Raw genomic sequence first — 21,956 nt, 5'->3', positions numbered from 1 at the left:
GTAACTGTTTTAAAGCAAAAGCCTAATACAAAGGACATCTTGCACACGCGTTTGCCAACGCTTTATTTTAATTATTTACATGGAATGAAAAAATTTTGTGTGTAAATGTTTATACAGCCTAGAACTTAGTCTGCCTAAACGGGGCACTTGTCTCCCAGTTGTAGATGAGTAATCTAGCCAGTGCAGTACAACCGCTAGCCTGGGGGTCTTTAACGTGCACCACGCAGTAGTGATACACGACCGCAAGCCGGTGCGATGCTCATCCCGATCGAAACGGGCAGAGGTGGGGATTAAACCCAGGATCCCTTGGCTCTACAAAGCGAGCTTTCGCTACTTCGAATCTTTTATACGAGGAAGGCGTGCGCGTGCGGAACGAAACCCTAGCCCATAAACAACTTCGCTGTAAAAAAAAAAAATACATGGCACACATATAATCGTCCTTATCTGAACACACCGCAGAGTAGCGTTAGGCTAGGATACAATGAGAGAAACAAATACTTTCGATAGTACTTGAAGGGCCCACAACCACGCTGACGTTATTAGAAAGAAAAGAGGGCACTCTACCTCTAACCACTTCGCTGAAACATGTGGCGATCTTAATGACTCCTACCCTGGATGCTTTTTGAGAAACACTGTTATTATACTACGCTTCAACAGCTAGCTAGTGAGGAGTTATAATAATTTAAGCGCCCCTACGTTGTCCCTGGCGTTTCGGGTGTAAGAAAGCTCCAATGAGTCTGAGACCCCTTCTCTAGAAGTTGCGACTCTTTGACGAGGATGACACTTGCGTTCGTTCGTCTTTTTTGTGTAAACTTCTACAGCCAACCAACAGGATCGCGAATTCTTTCTAGACATGACACGCCGTCTCCTGCAACTTAATTTGTTGCCACTTCGAGACCGCCTTTGGTGCATAAGGGAGATATAGGATGGTATACATTCGTATTGAGAAAAACAACAACGACAAAAAAAAAAAAAAAAACGGACAGGCATGTACTGTAATTTAGCCACAATGCGTGACGTCCATCTTTATTCTATTTTCTTCTTTTTCCTTTCTCAACCGTCGGTTCCGGTTCCCACTTCTTCTTCGGCCCACATGACATATACGCACCAGTCGACAACGCCTTCCAAGCACAGAAGTCAGACGTACCCTGACGTCATTTCGTGTGAGTGCGATTGCCTTTGCGGTTGCTGCTTTGCATTAATCCTGTTTAAATTAATAGAATGGCCATCGAACACTGCAGTTTGGTTTTTAATGCGACCATTTGGACGTTTCATACTCAGACCAAGCAGACAATGATATGTCCAAATAGTATAGAATAAACGCAATGGGGAAACAAACCGTGTGGCTTTGAACTCAAGTGTTTTGTGAAAGATTACAGAGCGCTCAAGATACATTGCGGATCAATATCCTTTGTCGAGGCATTTGATATTTCTAGAGGATTTGGATGACTGATTATGGTAAACCAATATTTTACTACTTAATCTTGCAACAATTTCCCGCAAGTTTCGAAATTTCTACTTTATATAATTGTTAGAAAACGCTTCAGCAGCAGAAACGTTCTCAATGTTGGATGCAAAATATGTTTGCTCAAGACTCAGGTGGCTGGTTTTTATGTGAAGGATGTCCAAAAATCGGTCCCACGATATGCCAAAGCCCACAAAACTTGCTTACTTTCTGGACGCGTGCGGTAGCAACATTTTCGGGCATCAGTAGAACAATAAGGGTCGAGAAAATTAGCACCAATCGCAATCCTATTTTATAAAAAAAAAAGTCCTTGGTACTGAGACCGCTTTGCTGTCGCCCGAGTAGGCTGCAGCCAAATTTCTCTTAATTTTTCAGTTAAGCCTTTCTTCGTTGCTAAATAATAGAATTCGAAAACAATGGGGACCAAACCCTGATTGCTTATTGTCACCACACATTCCTCAAAAACTTGTAAAAAGTCCTTTGTAACCATGAACATTCAAGACTGATGTGGGTAGTTTGGTTTAGAGATAACAAAAACACAATCACAGAAAAGCTAAATAAACGAGAGCTATATAAACGTGTTCAGGAAGGCCTGAAACGTTGTGAGAGATGAACAAAGGAGCTTTAATCCTTTGTTGATATTTTGAGCGCGCATTTGTTTGTAAATTGTTTGCTGCTTTGTTGCTCTAATCTTTCTTCTTATAACAGAATAAGATAAGACTTGCCTCAGAAGTTGATAAATGCATTTGATATAACGAGTTGAAGATGCTTAGAAATGTATTTGGGGAGATAGATCACCAGATACTATCGTTCAAATCTATCTCAAAGATACCAAAAACCCACAAGAAGGTATCTAAATAGAATATATTATGTAGAGTACCTAGGTTTTGTTAATATGAGTGCCTCAGTCCTACACTCAAATTGTCCATTATGTTAGCCATCGCTTATAGCATATTGCCGCGCGCCAAGTAGGCAGCGCGGCCGTAGCCTAACGGTTATCGCGCTTGCCTCCCACGCGAAGGACCAGGGTTCGATTCCTGGGAGCGACGTGTCTTTTGTTTATCCCTGCATTGTAGTGTTCTGGCAAATTCGAGAATCCTGGTGCTTGTTCGAGGTGCGAATGTTCTACGCGTCGAACTTTCCACGCCGATTATTCCAGAAGCCCACGCATGTACATAAGGGGCTCCGCGTGGCGAGCCACATTCAGTCTCGCCCCAGCGTTCGACTCTGCTGCCACGCCGAAATCCCGCCGAAATCACCGCGATTACTGACGAATCCTCGCCGCCCCAGCAAGACAGCGCAGCTCGACATTGACCCTAAGCTTCCGGACCCTACACGGCGTCAGCTGGCTAACCTCCTCGCCGAGTACCGCGACTGCTTTGCGACGTCGTCGAAGATGCGCCAGACCGCGGTTGCCAAGCACCGCATCGTTACCGAGGACGACGCGCGCCCTGTGCATCGATCGCCGTACAGAGTCTCCGCTAAGGAAAGGGAGGTGATCCATCAGCAAGTTCAAGAGATGCTGAATGACGACATAATCCAACCTTCAAGCAGTCCATGGGCCTCTCCAGTCATGCTGGTTAAGAAGAAGGACGGAACTCTTCGGTTCTGCGGGGACTACCGGCAGCTCAACACGGTTACGAAGAAAGACGTCTACCCACTCCCCCGCATCGACGACACTCTAGACCGGCTGCGCCACTCTCGATACTTTTCATCGATGGACCTGAAGAGCGGCTACTAGCAAATCGAGGTCGACGAACGGGACCGAGAGAAGACAGCCTTCGTCACGCCGGATGGACTGTACGAGTTCAAGGTGATGCCCTTCGGACTATGCACGGCGCCAGCAACTTTCCAGCGTGTCATGGACACCGTACTGACAGGGCTGAAGTGGCAGAGTTGTCTCGTCTACCTTGTCGACGTCGTAGTATTTTCAGCTGACTTCGACGAGCACTTGAGACGACTCCGAGCTGTTCTTCAAGCCATTCAGACCGCCGGACTCACACTCAAGCCGTCAAAGTGCCGGTTCGCCTATGACGAACTAAAGTTCCTTGGCCACGTGGTTAGTAACGAAGGCGTCCGCCCAGACCCCGAGAAGACTCGCGCCGTCGCGGAATTTCCAGCGCCGACAGATAAGAAGGCCGTGCGAAGATTCCTTGGACTTTGTGCCTATTATCGACGCTTCGTTCGGGATTTCGCAAGGATTTCCGCACCACTTACGAATCTCACGAAGGACGCCGAGAAGTTCGAATGGGCCGAGGAGCAACAGCAGGCATTCGACGAACTGAAACAACGACTCCAGACTCCTCCTGTGCTTGGACATTTCGACCAGGATGCGGAAACAGAAATTCACACGGACGCAAGTAACGCGGGACTGGGCGCAGTACTAGTCCAAGTGCAAGAAGGCATCGAGCGAGTCATCGCCTACGCAAGTCGGACATTGTCCAAGGCGAAGAAAAATTACTCCACGACTGAGAAAGAATGCCTTGCGGTCGTCTGGGCAATAACGAAGTTTCGTCCGTACTTGTACGGGAGCCCGTTCCGTGTAGTCACGGACCACCACTCGCTCTGCTGGCTTGCGAGCCTGAAGGACCCGTCAGGACGCCTCGCTCGATGGAGTCTTCGATTACAAGAGTTCAACATGACAGTGGTCTATAAGTCAGGCCGCAAGCACAGCGACGCCGACTGCCTGTCCAGAGCCCCCGTCGAAACCCCTTCCGGCTGCAGCGACGACAATGACGACGAGTGCTTCCTATACTTCGTTTCAGCTTCCGTCCGAGCGCAGCCAAAGGCTGAGGGACGGTTCGCAACTTCGAGAAGAGCATTCCTACGCACCACAAAGTAGTTCACAAAAGTAATTTCTTTTAAAATAGCTGCTTTGTGCGTAAAAACTGCACAATGTTCCAGATGTGTACTGCTGAGAATGATTTGCAACTAAAGGAATCGAATCTTTGAAGTTTACATTTCTATTAATATACGTAAATGCATGTGGTTTGGTGAAAACATGTATATCCGCTGGCAACACGGCTGCAGCGCTCGGTTTTTCTATGTGATTTCGTTCCCGTAATCGCCGAATCACGTGCTTCGCTGCTTTCCTCACCGAGTCGCTTCAAAACGTCCTTTCGCAAAGGCACCTTTGGGCGTCAGGCGCGAGAAGTCGTGATGAATGTCTACTTTCAAATTCGGCAGGAGACTCCGGCCGCGTCGTACCGACGCGTTGTAAACAAGCAAAACGTTCGGGCCACTGCAATTCAGATACACGGCGAAATCAGGGAACCCCTTTACCTGCCGATCACATTGAACGCCGAGAAGCTGGTGGAAAGGACTGCTCCTCGAGCCCTGGTATATCCAAACAATACAAGGAAACATCAACGGCCGGGTCATCGGGGACCTTGCAACGTGTACTTACAACTCGAAACTACGCCGAACCGGTGGAAAGCTCGGACACAGATGCCAGCGGCCAGCCTACGTACTGACATCCCCTGTGACTAAGTTTCAGAACGTGAAAGGGCACTTTTTAAACCTGTAGCAGACGATATCGTTGATGCACCCGTAGCAGACGAAATACTCGGCGAGCGCGGGCGGCGCGGCCGACCGGCGGCGCAGCGGAGTGATACAAAAGTGCATGCGAGATCGCGTGACCTATTGCCGGCATGTGATTGGCTCCGGCCGCACGTAGCTTTGGCTGCGCTCGGACGGAAGCTGAAACGAAGTATAGGAGCAGTGAACACCGACGATATGGCACGACGTCAACGGGACGATCCTGAGCTGCGCGCATTAATCGAGCACCTGGAAGGGGGCAGGAGTACCTAGCCACGTGTCTTCTCACGAGTACTGCCGACCTTCGCCATCCGACAAGGTGTACTCTTCAAAGAGAACTTCGGCGACAACCACACACCGTGGTTGCTGGTAATCCCTAGTGACCTTCGAGAAGAGATCTTCCAAGCCTGCCACGACGACCCGACATCCGGACACCTTGGTTACAGCCGGACACTGGCCCGTATTCGTGAAAAGTATTACTGGCCGAAGCTCCCCAAGACCGTCCACCTATACACACGATCATGCCACGAGTGCCAGCGACGCAAGAAACCGCCGACGAGGCCGGCCGGACTTCTGCAGCCCATTTCTCCTCCAACTACACCCTTCCAGCAGATCGGAATGGATCTACTTGGTCCTTTTCCGCCTTCGACGTCGGGGAACCGCTGGATCATCGTCGCCACAGATTATCTCACGCGGTACGCCGAAACGAAAGCTCTTCCTTCAGGGACCGCTGTGGAAGTCGCCAAGTTTTTCATCGAGTCCATCGTCCTCCGGCACGGCGCTCCCGAAGTTCTGATTACAGATCGCGGATCTTCGTTCATGGCCCAGCTGACGCAAGAGCTTCTTCGTCTCAGTGGCACCGGCCATCGTCGAACCACTTCATACCACCCGCAGACCAACGGGCTGACCGAGCGACTCAACAAGACAATCGCCGATATGATATCTATGTACGTCGACGTAGAGCACAAGACATGGGACGAGGTGTTGCCCTACGTCACGTTTGCCTACAATACGGCGGTTCAGGAGACCACTGGATTCACCCCTTTCCAGCTGGTACATGGTCGGAAGGTAACGACCATGCTGGACGCAATGCTGCCCCATGAGCCATCTGACAATGAGAGCGACGACGCCCAGGCGGTTTCTCAACGCGCCGAAGAAGTCCGCCAGCTCGCCCGACTCATGATTCAAGACCAGCAACGCGTCGACGCGGGCCGCTACAACCTTCGTCGCAGGGACGTTCACTTCCAGCCCGGAGACAGGGTGTGGGTGTGGACGCCCATCCGTCGCCGCAGCCTCAGTGAGAAACTGCTGAAACGATACTTTGGACCATACAAGGTACTTCGTCGCCTCGGCGAGCTGAACTACGAGGTGATGCCCGACGGAACAAGAACATCATCACACCGCCCACCACGACCTGAAGTTGTCCACGTCGTGCGCCTGAAGCCGTACTACGCTCGATAGGACTGTGGATCTTTTGTGTTTCAAATGACTCTTTAGTTTGACGTTCTTTTCATGTGCTTTGTTTTGTGTTGCATCGGGGCGATGCACTTTTTAAGGGGGGAGTAATGCCGCGCGCCAAGTAGGCAGCGCGGCCGTTGCCTAACGGTTATCGCGCTTGCCTCCCACGCGAAGGGCCAGGGTTCGATTCCTGGGAGCGACGTGTCTTTTGTTTATCCCTGCATTGTAGTGTTCTGGCAAATTCGAGAATCCTGGTGCTTGTTCGAGGTGCGAATGTTCTACGCGTCGAACTTTCCACGCCGATTATTCCAGAAGCCCACGCATGTACATAAAGGGGCTCCGCGTGGCGAGCCACATTCAGTCTCGCCCCAGCGTTCAACTCTGCTGCCACGCCGACTTCGACGCCCGCGACGCTCTATTATTATCCTTTTGTACTCTTATATTTTTGGCACAAGTTCGCCACATTAAACGTTTATTTCTTCCTGTTTATTCGTTATTTTTGGTCACCACCCGTGACATTTTGGTGGAGGTGCGGGGTTGTCGCGCGCCAAGTAGGCAGCGCGGCCGTAGCCTAACGGTTATCGCGCTTGCCTCCCACGCGAAGGGCCAGGGTTCGATTCCTGGGAGCGACGTGTCTTTTGTTTATCCCTGCATTGTAGTGTTCTGGCAAATTCGAGAATCCTGGTGCTTGTTCGAGGTGCGAATGTTCTACGCGTCGAACTTTCCACGCCGATTATTCCAGAACACTACAATGCAGGGATAAACAAAAGACACGTCGCTCCCAGGAATCGAACCCTGGCCCTTCGCGTGGGAGGGAAGCGCGATAACCGTTAGGCAATATTAAAAAAAAAAAAAAACACTGGACTTCCACCAGCGTTGACAAAACGGAAAGAGAAAAAGCAAATGCCCAATATGGCTTGAAACCTCAGAGGAATTAAACTACATTTTTGTGCCGATGGCTGATTACTTTCTCAAGACGAGTAATAAAACATCAAACAAAGGTGAAGCTCGGGAGTGTAATAATATTTTATTTGTATTTGGGATCCTTGTTCAGAAAACCCGTGTCCGAGATAGCACGACAAAATGCATTTAGATACCCAGATTATTTCAATTTGGCTCATCACAGTCCGGTGAGGAGGTATATTACAGGGGGAAAAATTGTATACAAACTAATAGATCTTGTCTATATAGCGAGGTTTACGTAAAACGGGGTTTATATTAAGGATACTCGACTTTTCTCTGAGATACGTACAGGTCTGGTTGAGCGAATGAGGCCATCACTATTTCTTTTCAAATTCAATTTTAGATTTAAGTACAAGCTATTTGTTTTTATACCTTCATTTGGAGAGGGGTGCAAAGAAAAAAACATTACTTCGATGTAGTCTGTCTGCTTCACTTCATCACAATAATACATCAAGGGATCGTTGCCTCTCTGGACAAAACATCATTTTTGACGCCAAATGCACGGCCACTCGATCCCCCCTGTTGGTGCGGCCTGCCGATGTCTTTCCGAAAACAAAAGAGCGCGCGTGAGAGGAGAACTTCTCCCATTTTCCGTGGGGGCACTGCACATCGGTGAGCGGCCCTTTGAGCTGAAAGCTATACATGTTGTACCGCAGGAAAGGCTGTAAGCGCGAGCTCCTTGCTCTGGGGAAGATCTCGGTGGCACAAGCTCTCGTGCAGTAAGGGCAGCTGTCAACGCTATGAGCTCGCGCTTCCATCCTTTGCTGCGGTACAACATAGGGTGAAACGGAGCATAGAGAAGGCGCCCAACGCGCTCTTGCTCCGCTACCCAGATAAAATATCTGCCTGTCATTGGCTTCGCCGATACCGAGGCGCTGCCGCGGTTGCAGAAAGCAGCAAAACTCGTTTTCCCCCCACCTATTCACTGCTGTGCTCGGCGAAAATATCGTGTCACTCTGCGCTCGCGTGTGTGGTTGTGTTGGCATTTTGGAAGGTGCCGGAATTGTAAATGCGCGTTCTAGTTCTGAGTGCCAGACGGCCATGAAATGTGCCAACTCCACTCGTGAAACGCGAAATCCTGCAGTTGATGAAATACAATGAAGTCTCTTCCGAACTTGAGTTCGCACCGCTGACTTACATGGCTGGCTACTTGGCCTTCGTTTGCGAACAAAAGGTGACCATTTTTATTTATAGAAATTGTCGTAATTTCAAAGTAATTAGCTGAAACATTCAACCTAGCAAAGCAATAAGAATTTCTCAGTGAAAACAAGGAAGGCTAATGTGTAGAACCCGCTCAACTTTGCAGGTGACGTGAATGCAAGAGCAACTTAAGGGAAATGCATCACATGACGGAGCATATCAGTCCATGTTTAGCCTTGACCAAGGAGGACTCAGCTATCCACGACCTAAAGCTGTCTGGCTGTGGAAGCTCGTCTGCACCTTTGTCGAGAGGGCTCTACAGTCGGCAGAGATTCGTGGTTGTGGAAGGATTTGCAAGGTCCTCTCGAGCGCTGTGCTTCCACACCTTATGGACTGCCCGCTGATGTGGTGTGTTAACTGTCGAGACCCCTACCACAGCGAAGAGCTTTGCGAGCTCTTCCTCAAAAAACTCTTCAGATCTTTTATGGCAAACTGGGCTGGTGACCTAAACAGCCCACTAGAGAATATATTGAGGCTTTCGCGAAAGCCTTTCCCGAAAGGTACTCCGCTTGTGAACTATGTGGCTCCCTTGGTCTGTTTTTTGGGAACAATGAAGTTTATATTGCTGAAGTTACGCACGCGGAATCCTCTTTTATATTGTCCTTCACAGATGAATAAATGGCACAGCTCACGCGTGCTCGAGCGTCGGTTAAAGCCGGAAATTATACGGCCTAGCTATATCCAACTATAACTCCTATATTACAGTGGTAATAGAAACGGGGCAACAGTTACGGAACAAGAAAACGAAAATTCTTTCATACTGCCAGCAGAATAAAGCTTTAACGCGCAGTCTCCGGCTGAGTGAGCTTTTCGCAGAAAGAATCATGCGCTTTTATTCTACAAAGATTTGTCCCATCATTCATGCAATCTGGCACTCGTTTCAATTGAGACTTGCAGCTTCACGAAAAAAAAATCTAAATAGCCACACCGGGCCGGGCCGGGCATACTACTCCTCTCTCACTATATTTCGTCTTACCTTAGCATGGAATGACCGCGAACGCTGTGCTAGCGCGACCGGCTAGGCTTTACTGCCTTGACTAGAGCACTCGCTGCACGAGCGCTCATGCAGCCGCCAAGACTTCCTTCGAAGCAACTATCTCGCGCTTTTAGCACGCGCGGCTAGCAAGTACATACTAACGTGAAACGAAGTATAGAGTTCCTCGATATGCTCCCCCGAAAGGAACTCTATCTCTCACCGATAACGAGCGCCACGGCTGGCGCTGCGGGGTAAAGTAGAACTATCGCTCTCACCGGCGGAGTGAGGCATACGGGAGGCCGCTCCCAAGGGGAGTCGTAATCGAGTGGCCGTGCCAAATGCATGCTTTATGCGCGTTTGTACTATTCAATCTTGATGCAACAAAATCAAGGAAGGAGCGCCTCTAATTCAGTGCTGCACTATTTTGCGTTTGATCACGTTATTTGATAACTTATTGTTTGGGTTCTAACCTGACTGGCGTTTCACTATTGTTAAGCTCTGAGGATTGATTGCCCTGCATTGTAACTTTTGCCTAGCAAAAAAAGCAAATTTTCTTAGAAACAAGCTTTGCGTTGCCTTTCGTGTGTTTTTTTAACAAATATCGTGTACCAGTGCCGTCTTGGTTATGCTGTAAAAAGCCTGAGAGGCTGCACATGCCTCCATGGGCAAGTTCAACCAATGTGACGAGAAGGCAGCATCCATCGGCCATGCAGCCTGAGTGACAAAAGGGGCGGGGTCCTTTTGCTATTGAGACGTCATAACCTCAGGGCCATGCTATCGCTCGCTCTTATTTTCTTATTGGCTTAGTTGACTGCAGAAAGTCCAATGATTGGTTTTCTTTGTTCTGAGTGTATCGCCGAGCAGTTTGTCCGCATAAGGTTTATTTTAAACTCTAGCATCATGGTTGATTGAAAACTTACATTGATAACATTAGTTCCAACCAAGGTCAACTCAATAGTCACATCTGGAATGGTTGCCAGTCGGGTCTCCACCTTAAAACAAAAGAAGTGTTGAGTAATTCGCAAGATCACCACGTGTGCAGGCAGACCTCTTGAAAGGAAACTTTTTAACATAACGTAAATATAACCCTCATGTTAATAGAAACCCCAATTTCAGGCCGCTGCTAGCAAGTTATCCTTGACCGACATATATTAAAAGGCTAACCAAACAAAAACATCACCTAATAAAACAAAACATAATCCCAAATAATAAAAAAAAATCATGAGGTAACCTTTCAAGTGACATCATTTTGGAAGACAAAACTTGTGTAATGTCTAATGACTGGCCTCTAAAGTATTGCATTAAACCGGTACTTACCGCATTAAGAAGCACGGTGAAGTAGTAGTTAGGATCGCGGCTTTCGTTCTTAAATATCTCCTGAATTTCGTGGTTGTACGTAATGTGGACGCCAATTTGCATTAGATTCGCTAAATGAAACAAAGAAAGAGGTGTAGTATTATGATACTCGCCCTTATTCGCGTTTTTATAGCTCACAAAAGTACCCGAGCCTAGCCTATTCAGTGGCGAAACAAATTACAGTACATCTAAGCTTTTATCCAAAGTTGAAAGATGATGTGCTGCACTAGAACATCATATTTTATTTTTATTAAAACGCTTGGACTATGTTATGTACGTGTTTGAACTAACAAATTGGACTGGGACTTCGGTGTTTTATAAAGTAAGACTGATTTTACTCATTAGCGTTTATTTATGAGTGTGCTTTATTGCTGCACGCTCTATATCGCGTCATATTTAGGCGAATATATACAACCTTATTTTAATAAAATATTTGTGTTGTGCAACAAGTATGAGCATTAATATTAAATCGCGTTAAAAATGCATCGGCAAACACGGAAAAATGAACAACCAACAAGGAACCAACATAAAAAAATCTCAGTGTGCTTCTCTGATTTTATTTATACGCTATTTAGCCTAATTTGTTTTTAAAGATTCGGCAAACAATTTTGGCAAAAAAGTCTGTGTAGGCCATGATAAAGATAAATGCACCTAGCCGCCGTTCAACTTCCAGTTCCTCTTCCAGCTGTTTTTCACTGTATCCTGGCAAGGTTAGCCTTTACGAATGCCCTTCTGATCATAACACAACCCAGGCAGCAGAGAATATAGTGGCAATATTCGCCTCGTTTCGGGAAAGTCGTGCCAGTACTGCCAATATTTACGTTGTATCGGAAAAGTTGTGCCGGTACCGTTTTGATACTGCCAATGTCGACGGAATGTCTTTTATATTGTGGCGATGCAACCATGATGTATATGGTACACGAACCGGGTTTTTCCCCTGAATATCGTTGCTGAATTAGCAATAACTCCGCATAGTAGACATTTTCGAACAATTCGAAAATGACATTTAAAGAAAGCCGGTACCATTTTGACACTGCCAATGTCCACGGAATATCTGTTATATTGCGTCGACGCAATCTTTATGTATATTGTACACAAACCAGGTAATCTCTACACGATTGACTCGACTGTTTCTTTTGTTTCCTCCCAAAAAGAGAACTTGAAAAGGGAGACCGGGATTGACGAGACGATACGAGCAAGAGAGGAGGCATAACTAGAGGGAGAGTGAACCCAAGTTTTCTAGTTCAATGAATTCTGAAAATATCGAGACGTAAGCTCACGCGACCAGACTCCTCGGCGCCATCACAGCCTTCGCCCCCAAGTGGGTGACACTTTGGTCTTGCAGGGATCGCGGTTGTGACTGCGCGCGTCTGTCGTGCATGATTTTGAATTGGAACTCGTCGTCGCTGCTGTTTCATCTGGATTACTTTATGACGCCAAATCTTCACAAGGTATGCTTGACGTTGGGCTAGTGAGAAATATGTTATACTCGGCCCAGAATCGAATCTGCATCAAAACTTTAGTTCAAACCTCGATACCGAATGTTATTTGTATACAGCTTGCTTTTGAGTCCGAGTTGAGGTTCCAAGGGCAAATGTTTGCCCTCGTGGACGTCGCGATCAATGTAGTTAACATCTTTTTGAACATGTACTAGAAACGCTGTACCTTTCCTGACATTAGGCGACACCTGCAGCCAGCTGGGGCGAAGTACCCCTTGATCAATCACGTACGGAATGTTTCAAAACTCACTTTTGTGCATTGTCTTGTGTGAGATTTCTGATAATAAGTATAATAGTTCTAATATATATGATTTTTGTAAATAACAATAGAATGCCTTAAGTCGGCAAAAAAGTGAGATTGAAGTACTTATTACATACAAGCAGACAATGTCCACTTGTAGTACTTTTAACGAGGGACAGAATACCGATATTCTCAGACCAATATTGATAAATGTTCAGCACACCAACGATATAAAAAAATTCCCCAAGCTGTTGAGTTGATTTCTTTTTTGTCTGTTTATTCCGCAGGCAGAGGTGCCAGATAAACTAACTTTGCCCCTCACAGATACGCAACAGCTGAGACTATTGTGATTTACGGCGGAAAACCAGGAGAACTTGTTCCACTGAGTGATCCGTGCACACTTGAGAAAGCTCTCGTGACGTGACTTGCCATCTATAACATTAAGAACATTCACTACCCTCTCGCACTTGCGGAGCGGTTCATAATGTTCCAAAAACTGCTTCTGCATGCCCAATGACACTGCACCCTGAGGGATAATGAACGGAGCACTGAAAGCATTGTAAGTTAAGCTGGGACAATGAAGACGTGTGTGACCTATGTCGAACATTACCTTGCATAAAAAAAGTTCATTCATTTTGGAACATCGTCGTGCACAGAGCGTTTAATATTTTGTTGTAATTACTTTAAGGTTTTGAAGATAAAGAGAATAGTTCTCCACATTTACTGCATTATTTAAGCTGCCCAAGCGCATAGTTTTATGTAGGACGCCCAGAGTCGCCAATCAGCGAGCCGATCTAACCGCCAAAAAGGCAATGGTCACAATATTATTGACTATAGTCAAGCTTAAATAAGGACTGATTTTAGGGTGAGGGACGTGCTTCCTGCTTCATTTTGTTACTAGAAGTTTTATTCAAGAAGTGTCTCAAATTAACGAAGATGTCTTGTTGGAAAGTATACAGAAATAAATACTATATAGGCATTACGTTTTTTTTTTCTTTACAGTGTTTTCAAGAAAATAAGGTATTGTTACATGAATGCAGTATTTGCCGTATTTTTTTGGTGCTCGGCGGGCATTGGATGAGAAGATAAATGTCAGAATTTGTTGACTGATTAATTCAAATGTGTTGATTAATTTTCGAAATAATCGGCCAATTGGCCATGTCGCAAGTGCAGTCTAACAGGACCAATTATTACAGCCGGACACAATTTAGACATTTCGCAAAAGAGAAATGACAACCTTTAAGATATTTGCCGTGTAAAAGTTTGCTTTGCGTGATACATAACCGCACGCAGAAAGGCGCGCCTGATGGTCCCTAGAAGCCTGACGCAGTTGTATCGGGCCTCCTCAAACTTAAATGATATTGACGGAGAGACAGATGTAACTACGTCACTTTCCTACGGACTGTAATCAGCTTGCGATCTTTAATAGAGCGAAGGCAAAAGTTTAACCATGGATATCTCAAAAATGGTTATCTTTCCGGAATTGCCTCGATTGGGATAGGTGGTCGCCATTACTCCCGTTATAACAGCAAAGGCAACTTGATTAATAAGGACATTAATTTAAAGGTAAATGATCAAACTTTGGTTAATTAGTGAACATAATGTGACTTATACCCTCTCATATAATATCCACCTACCACATGAAAATACGGTGAAGACGGTATCCACTAGCTATTACCGCCTTTTCTAAAAACAACTGTAAATAATTAAAAAAAAACCCCGACGCAAAGGTCGACCACAGCTTTAAACTTAAACAAAAACATGTGTATATGTCAGATGTTACTTTAACCTTTAGGTAGGTAGGAGCTGTCACGTGATCATTGAGTAGAGTGTACCGTGTTGGTGGTTGCATAGTAGCTCCTATATTCAAAGGTACACATTCGCTAAAACGCACGCTCTACTAAAGGTTACCCTGCTAAGAGTATAGCTTGAGTGGGTTTATTTTTTTTTAAATATACTACAATTCCGGAGATACTGGGCTCCACGTGGCGTGCTGGATGAGCGCTAGACGTTTCCGAGCTCACCACGGCGTAGCTCCATGCACTTAACATCTGCCGCAAGCCGCGGCTTCGACTGAATTCAAGTTGATCGAAAAGCGACTTTTCTGCCCATGAAGTTTCGCTTCCACCTGACTGCATACCCCCTTTACAAAGGTTAATTCAAGACAACAACTGCAGCCGCCCGCTAACTGCACAAATAGAAAAACAAATACAACTATAGAAATATTGGATACGACGTGCCGTGCGGGGAAGCAAAAACATGGCTTAGAACCGCAGTGGAGCGACTTGATATATTGGCTTTGAAATAATTACGGAAGGAGCGTTTACTTTTAACTAAAAAATTCACCCCCTGAGCCGCTCAAAATACTCTCAGAGGTATAACATTTAAAAAAAAAGATCAGCATGCTGGGAATATTATTTACTGCTTAAGTGGTCATCAAAAAAAAATGAAAGCCGTTTACAACTCCCTGTAACGCCGTATTAGAGCGCAGCTCTTAAGGAGGAGGAGGGAAGGGTACTGAGGGGAGGGTATATCCCTCCTCCTCACCTCCTCATCCTGCCTGCTACTCCTCCCTCGGAGCGGCGTTGGTGTCGCCACCGGCGTGCCCGTAAAGTCACGTGACCCTCGTGACGTCGCGTGACCCTCATGACCTCACGGGGGTCACGTGACCCCCCTCAATACACCCCCTGAGGTCACGTGACCCGCCTCAGGACCCTCTCAAAGGGGGTCACGTGACCTCCCTCAGGACCCCCTGAAAAGGTCCTGAGAGAACCCCGAGGGGGGTCACGTGACCCCCTAAGGTCAGGTGACCCCCCTCAGGACCTCCCTCAGGAGGGTTACGTGACCCCCCTGAGGGGGTCACGAGGACGTTTCAGCACGGTGCCGAAACGTCACCATGCTGAAACGTCGCCGCGGTTACGCCGACGGCGACGACGCTCAAGCCGGAAATGGGCGCCTAAGAGGTGCGCTCTAAAAAATTTGTAGCACATGAATTGGGCGGCATCGAGGGCCGACGCTCCAAGTACTCAATGGATATGAGTGCGATATCCGGCTGGTGCTTTGACAGCACTGCTAGTACTCGACTGACATACGCAATGTCCGGCGGATACTCGGGCGACTCTCTAAGTACTCTATGGATGCACGGGTGGTGTCCGGCGGGTTCACAGACGACACTCACGGTACTCTGTTGCACGTGATGTCCGGCGGATGCTCAGCCGATGCTGTTAGTGCTCTATAGGTATACGCGATGTCCGGCGGTTACTCAGGCGACGCTGGCAGTACTGCTGTGATATTGTGCGGGTACTGCCTCACTTTTGAAACAATATTGGCTAGACATCGTGTGGATGGGAAGAACCGTATATTCGGAGTATTTGCCAACAATATTGTGTAGATACTCGCCTAATATTCTTGTGCTGCTGGGGAAGGCATGCGCAATGCCACCCGAAAACAGCGAAACCTTCGCGTTTATACTTAACAATTCTCGTTAATCTATAACTGGCGCATTTATGCATAAGCAGTCAGATATCTACAGATCAGCCATACCTGGTAACAGAAAAGATTTGGTCTTATTGACTCTATAGTGCATACTAATGAAAAGCTGAATATAAGGCTATTGTAGTCTAATACACGTGCGAAAAAGAACTTTTCGCAAAAACAATTAAACAGAAATGAAACCAAAATATTGGTTTTCGACAGAGTTGGGCAGTATCGCGATACAAATGTATCGCGATAATATTTCAGAAATAGATTTCGTATCTGTATTTCTGTATCGCAATACCTTTTTTAACCAGTACCTATATTCCTGTATCGCAATGCATTTTGAATGTTTCTTTGTATCGCGATACAATCAGGATGAAATGTATTTCGTTACATTTCTTGAGAAATAGGCCCCCCCCCCCCCCCCCCCCTGCTTTCCGAAATACAAAAGTCCGAACGCCTTTTTTTAGCTTCTGAGGGCACCAAGGTCAAGGAGATGCTGGGGCATTGTTACTATGCTGACCAAGGGTCCTTCCGATTCTCCGAACTTTGTTTATTTTCTGGGAAGTGTTGCCTTCTCGGGGACTCGAAGCAGGTAGCGTTCCAAGAGTTGAGTCTGAGCATCTTTTGCCGCGGGTCCCTAGGGAGATTTCACGAGTCATTGTTTGCTGGCATCAAATGCCCGCTGTTAACCGTTTCTCTTGCCTTAGCGTGCACAGTACACCGAGCCCGCAAAGCTGAGTCACAGTCGTTGCAGCACGAGCCTGGCGGTATTTTGACTTGAAATAGTAGGATGACTCACGCAGTGATGTTCAACACATATCAAACTGCGTCTGCGCCCGTAATATTGCTCGGCTCAAGGGTACGTCATCAGTCGACGTGAAAGTGACCCGCTGCTCTGCTGGTTCGATACCCAGGAAGGAGGCAAGACGTGGCCTCATCGTGCCGACCCACAGTTTGTAAACCTGCGATTCGTCTCGAACGTGGTGTTCTTCAGGGACCTCGCACCTGTGCCGGCAATCTCAGGTCGCAATCCCCGAGGGTCTCTTTTTCGATGACGCTAGGGGAAGCTGAGGACTGCCATCCATGCGTCATAGCATCGGCGGGTCGGCAGGAGGGACCGTCACAACAGCGATGTCACCGTATCGTTTTTTTTCAACCGTAACAGAAGACATGTGTTTCAGGGTGCTTCAGGTGGTCCACTATTGTCAAAAATTCCAAATGCAATTGCCTGCACGATCTTCAACGAGGCCACCTACGTCGAAATTACGTATTGTCCTTTCATACAGCAGCGCGGGTAAAGTTTCGTGTTCGAGGCCACACCTACAGATACAAGAATACCAGTTCATTGCACCTTGACGTCATGTGATCACTGTTGGCTGGGGCGCCCTTATAGGACAGGAGCCTGGTGACGTTTTGATGTCATTTAGGGTGACGAGGAATTTATTTAGAGATCGAAGTCTTCTCGCATCACTCGTAAGATGGACAGCATGTCAAAGAAGCGACCGCGGTCAATTCTTGACGGAACGTTTTTTCAGCCCATTGAAAACTCTTCTTCGTCCGGAGCCAATACCTTCAAGGTGAAGTTCCAAGACAGCGGGAAAGTACTTTCGGAATAAAAAAAACTTCCACTTCTGATTTCAAGCTTCATTTCAGTTGGCGTCTCAAAGAAATTTGAAAAATGTATTGCAGTGTTAGTATTTTAGTATTTGTATTTCTGCCCTCATTAAGATGTATTCCTGTATTTGTGTTTCCAAAAAAACATTTGCCGATTTTTAAAATGTATTTCCGATTTTTCTGTATTTCAGCTACTATTTTCATGTACCCCAGTATTTGTATTTTCAAGTGCATTTTTGAGTATTTCTGTCCAAACCTGGTTTTCGATCACTCGTTTGAAGATTAAAAAATAATGGGATTCGAGATCAAAAAAGGTCTATATATGTTGGGGACGCTGTTGGTGTTGTTGCATTGTAAATTACGGAAAAGGGAAAGTGCCCGTGCGGAAATGTTATTCTCCCATGACGGAGGAAAGACTCGCACGGACGGGGAACAAAGGACTTAAAGAGGAGAGGTAGTAGGTGGGTGGAGAAGATTTCGGCGATGCGTGTAAGGGGCTTGTAATTGTTAACTGCATTGGTTTCAGGAAATGTGTTTGGTAGGGGGTGCGTTACACGTTCCCTGCCGGGTCTGTTTACCTATACGTCAATGTAGACACGAATGAAAGTAAATCAATAAATAAATAAAAAGAATTACAAAAACATGTCAGGGAGAAAGTCACTAAAGAGGTAGGTGTCGCTTGTCTGAGCGACACGTTGTTTACAATTAATTATTTTATATCTATTCTCTTCCGGTAGTGCTAGGGAAATGTTCGGAAAGCATAATCGTTGTTGCCTAAAGAAAATTAAGAATTGGGTGCAGTGTATACTGTGTGCAAATTAGGTCTTTGATTGACAAAAAAAAAAACGTGCACGTTTTGAGAAAATCTTTAATTAGCTTAGATTAAATGTACATGCAAGAAGCTTAATTCACTACATAAAAGGAGGAAGTATTAATGCTCTTCAGAAAATAGGAAATTATACACACAGGCTCTTGTGGTAAAAAGAGTATAGTTATCTTTTAAATAACCTTTCATTTAGAGTTATTTGTAGGGACGCCGCGAACGTTTTTTGAATCGAAGTTTCGATTATCGAATCAAGCGGTTCGAAAGGTTCGAATATTTCGAATTTTCGAACTTTCCAGATCGAGAAATTCGACGGAAGTCGAATTTTCGAACTTATTAAACTAAGAAGTGCGACGCGTTTCGAATTTTCGAACTCATTACGCTGCAAAATTCGATGCTTGTCGAACTTTTGAACTTGATAGACTAAAAAATCTGATGAGTTTCGAACTTTCGAACTTCTTGCACTAAAAAGTGCGAAGCTTTTCGAACTTTCGAACTTCCTACGCTAAAAAATTCTATAATTTTCGAACTTTCGACTTATTAACCTAAAGAATTCGAAAATTGTCGAACTCTCGATTCCTGAAAAAACAAAAGTTCTACGAACTTCGAACTTATAGGGCAAAAGTTCCAAGTCGTCGAACTTCGAAAGACCGGCGGGCGGTTTCGTTTGGATTCAAGCAGTGAGGTACATTCGTAATTTTTTTTTTCGCAATTTTACATGGGGTGCCGCATTCCTTGCGAAAGACAATGCCGTTTGTTTCAATCATCTGGCATGCTTGGTTTTAGAAAAATAGATTCCCGAAGGAGCGAGGAAGGACGACGGGTTTTTGACAATTGTCGTTTGTGCCATATTTGAAGCGCGCTATAGCCGAAGTTATTTATGGTAGAGATGTTAAACATTTTAAGAATTATCTATATATAACCTAGGTGAGTGTCGTCTTAAGATACGATTATTGTTGTTCAAGACGAGTTTCGAATAAATATCCAAACATGTACCTACGGACAATTATGCCCTAAACTTGGTAATTTTTTTCGCCTACATTGTTTCGGTATCGCATTTAAATTAACACCAGAGACAGTACACATCATTACCATCTGCAGAATACAAAATAATGTATTTATTGTTTTTTCACGTTGAGGAATAAATTAACTCATGGAGATGAAGATTTATAAAATTGTTCAAGTTCAGCGTGTCATAAAAAAATATTTTTGTTTTCTCATTTTACGTTCTTGGGACGTGTTTCTTTTCGCCTGTACACATTTTGGTAGGAGAAACTTGTTTCATAGTTCTGGGGATTCTGGGCCTCTGAATATGCAGGAATACAACACTTCCGGCGGGTTCTTGATAGTTTTTTTTTTCTCCAGCTTCTTATTTTTGCATTTATCGTTATGTTTATTTATTGATTGTTTTTTTACCAATGGCACAGTTATTTAGGTCAAAAAGACATAGCTTTGAACTTTCGAGCCACCGAGCATGTGACGAGTAGTGCCTCCTGACAACGAGTTTCTAAAGGCCTATTCACGCATGCAGCGGAGCGCTACAAGCATAGCGCTGACATCGTGCCAAGGACGTGCCGACGGGAGCGTTCACCAGCTTTGTATCGCCCCGTCAAACTATTGCTCATGGCATACGATAAGTACCTGACGGCGTGTGAGCAGCGTTACATCAGCGCTTCGCTGCATGGGAGAACCGGCCTTAACAATGACCATCTACGCGATATTTTATGCAGTAAAGAGCAACAGTAGCTATACATACGCATAAATAATTTCAGATTAAAATAAGCTGGACCATGCCCTCTTTCCCCGTATTGTTTTCTTTAAAGGGATACTACAACAAAATTTCGGCGCTCATTTTTTGGTCTATATGTGTTCAAAGGAGCAGTATCACATCGAACACACCAATATATTGTTAAAAAGTCACAAAAAGGAATTTGAAAACGAATTAAACGATTAACAAAGAGCACCTGGTGGATGTCGCTAACGCCTCGTTCGTAATGCCCGTCTAGGAACCTTGAAAGCTAGTGACGGAGGTTCTCTCGCCTCCGGCCACGACGAGAGAAGGGGGGAAAGAGGAACTCCCCTTTTTCCGAGAATCCCTTTTGTATGTCGCAGAAGTCGCTATTGTCCCCCTACAAGATTATAGAAGATTAACCCGTCACTCAAAATTCATACAAAGGCAGCAGCTTCGGTGGCTGGAACGACTAGGCCATCCTCTCGACGTCAGCCTCGCCGTAGCTTCGCTCGTCCTGAGACGACCTACGTCACGATCGCGCTGGGCCTTCTCCGAGCGCTTACCAGAGTGAGCCGTTTATAACGAAAAATACAGCCACCAGGCACTAAATACAAACGTGCGATTGTCATTTACAGATATTGTGGATCATATTCAACCTATTTTTGAACACGATGGGAATATTTCAAATTTCGTTGAAGTATCCCTTTAAGAGTCCGAAATATCTGGGAGGGGGGGGGGGGGGGAGAGACTGGAGCTCCCCCCCCCCCCCCCGTGTTTCCTCTTCCGACGCCACTGGTATGGTAGAACGCTCCTCGGCCTCAAGTTGCGTCAGCTTCTGTGCTTTTTGCTCGGCGTTTCTTCCGCCACAGAAAATAAACCTCCAAAGCAATTACAAACAAAAAAAAATTGTCAAGGTGCAGGCGAGCTGCTGTATGTTGACATGATGCAAAATCCCGAGACTGGGAATGAAATTCGCAAGAAATAGTGTAAGAAGAAAGAAAAAAGGGGACAGGACAACGTCTCAAACTCAGCTGAGTTGAGTTTGAGGCGTTGTCCTGAGCTGGGTTTTCAGCTGAGTTGAGTTTCAGACGTTGTCCTGTCCCCTTTTTTCTGTCTTCTTACAGTTTTTCTTTCAAATTTCATTCCCAGTCTCAGGATTTTGCATCATGTACAAACTAAACTTACTATATGCCAGCGTCCCTCGGGCGGCGTTCGATCGGATTACTACCAGCGTGCAAGGGGGTAGGGGGGCAGTTTGCCAGATCACTTCAAGGTTTTTCTGAACCTCAACCACCTGCCTGCCCCTGGCCGTTTCGAACTAGATGAGTGTCGTTAGAAAGTGCGTTCGTAGGATCACTACTTCGCAATGCACGTTAATGACCACCCCGGGCTGGCGGTCACAATTACTGATCTATTGTCACACGTCACTGCACTGGCACATCCGAGGCACTCGTCATCTCATTTAATTGCATGACCAACTTCGCGCAGTCTAAATATCACACCCGAACTTTTCTAAACCTGATTTCGTGAAAACCAGTGAGGCGTGAAAACGTTATTTGAAACTGAAAGTGTGGCGGAACATGAATACCGGACTTCGAACTTTGCGCACTTG

At 45.9% G+C, this 21,956-nt stretch overlaps 2 protein-coding genes across 2 annotated transcripts in view; one reads left to right on the top strand and one right to left on the bottom strand.

The window, feature by feature from the left end:
* LOC8050949 overlaps positions 1–21,956 on the top strand; it is a 266,420-nt gene that overhangs the window by 92,304 nt on the left and 152,160 nt on the right. The window lies entirely within an intron of this gene.
* LOC115318386 overlaps positions 1–21,956 on the bottom strand; it is a 72,048-nt gene that overhangs the window by 44,597 nt on the left and 5,495 nt on the right. Inside the window, exons 3-4 of the mRNA XM_029978094.2 lie at positions 10,917–11,026; positions 10,520–10,591 (exon numbers count right to left, since the gene is read on the bottom strand). Coding sequence (XP_029833954.2) covers positions 10,520–10,591; positions 10,917–11,026 — 182 coding nt within the window. The remainder of the gene's footprint in view (positions 1–10,519; positions 10,592–10,916; positions 11,027–21,956) is intronic.

The sequence above is a fragment of the Ixodes scapularis genome, unplaced genomic scaffold, assembly GCF_016920785.2.
Source record: "Ixodes scapularis isolate PalLabHiFi unplaced genomic scaffold, ASM1692078v2 PGA_scaffold1__304_contigs__length_218370807, whole genome shotgun sequence".
NCBI classification, from domain to species: domain Eukaryota; kingdom Metazoa; phylum Arthropoda; class Arachnida; order Ixodida; family Ixodidae; genus Ixodes; species Ixodes scapularis.
Note: the sequence above shows the minus strand (reverse complement) of the source record. Positions and strands in the feature narration are given on the sequence as shown.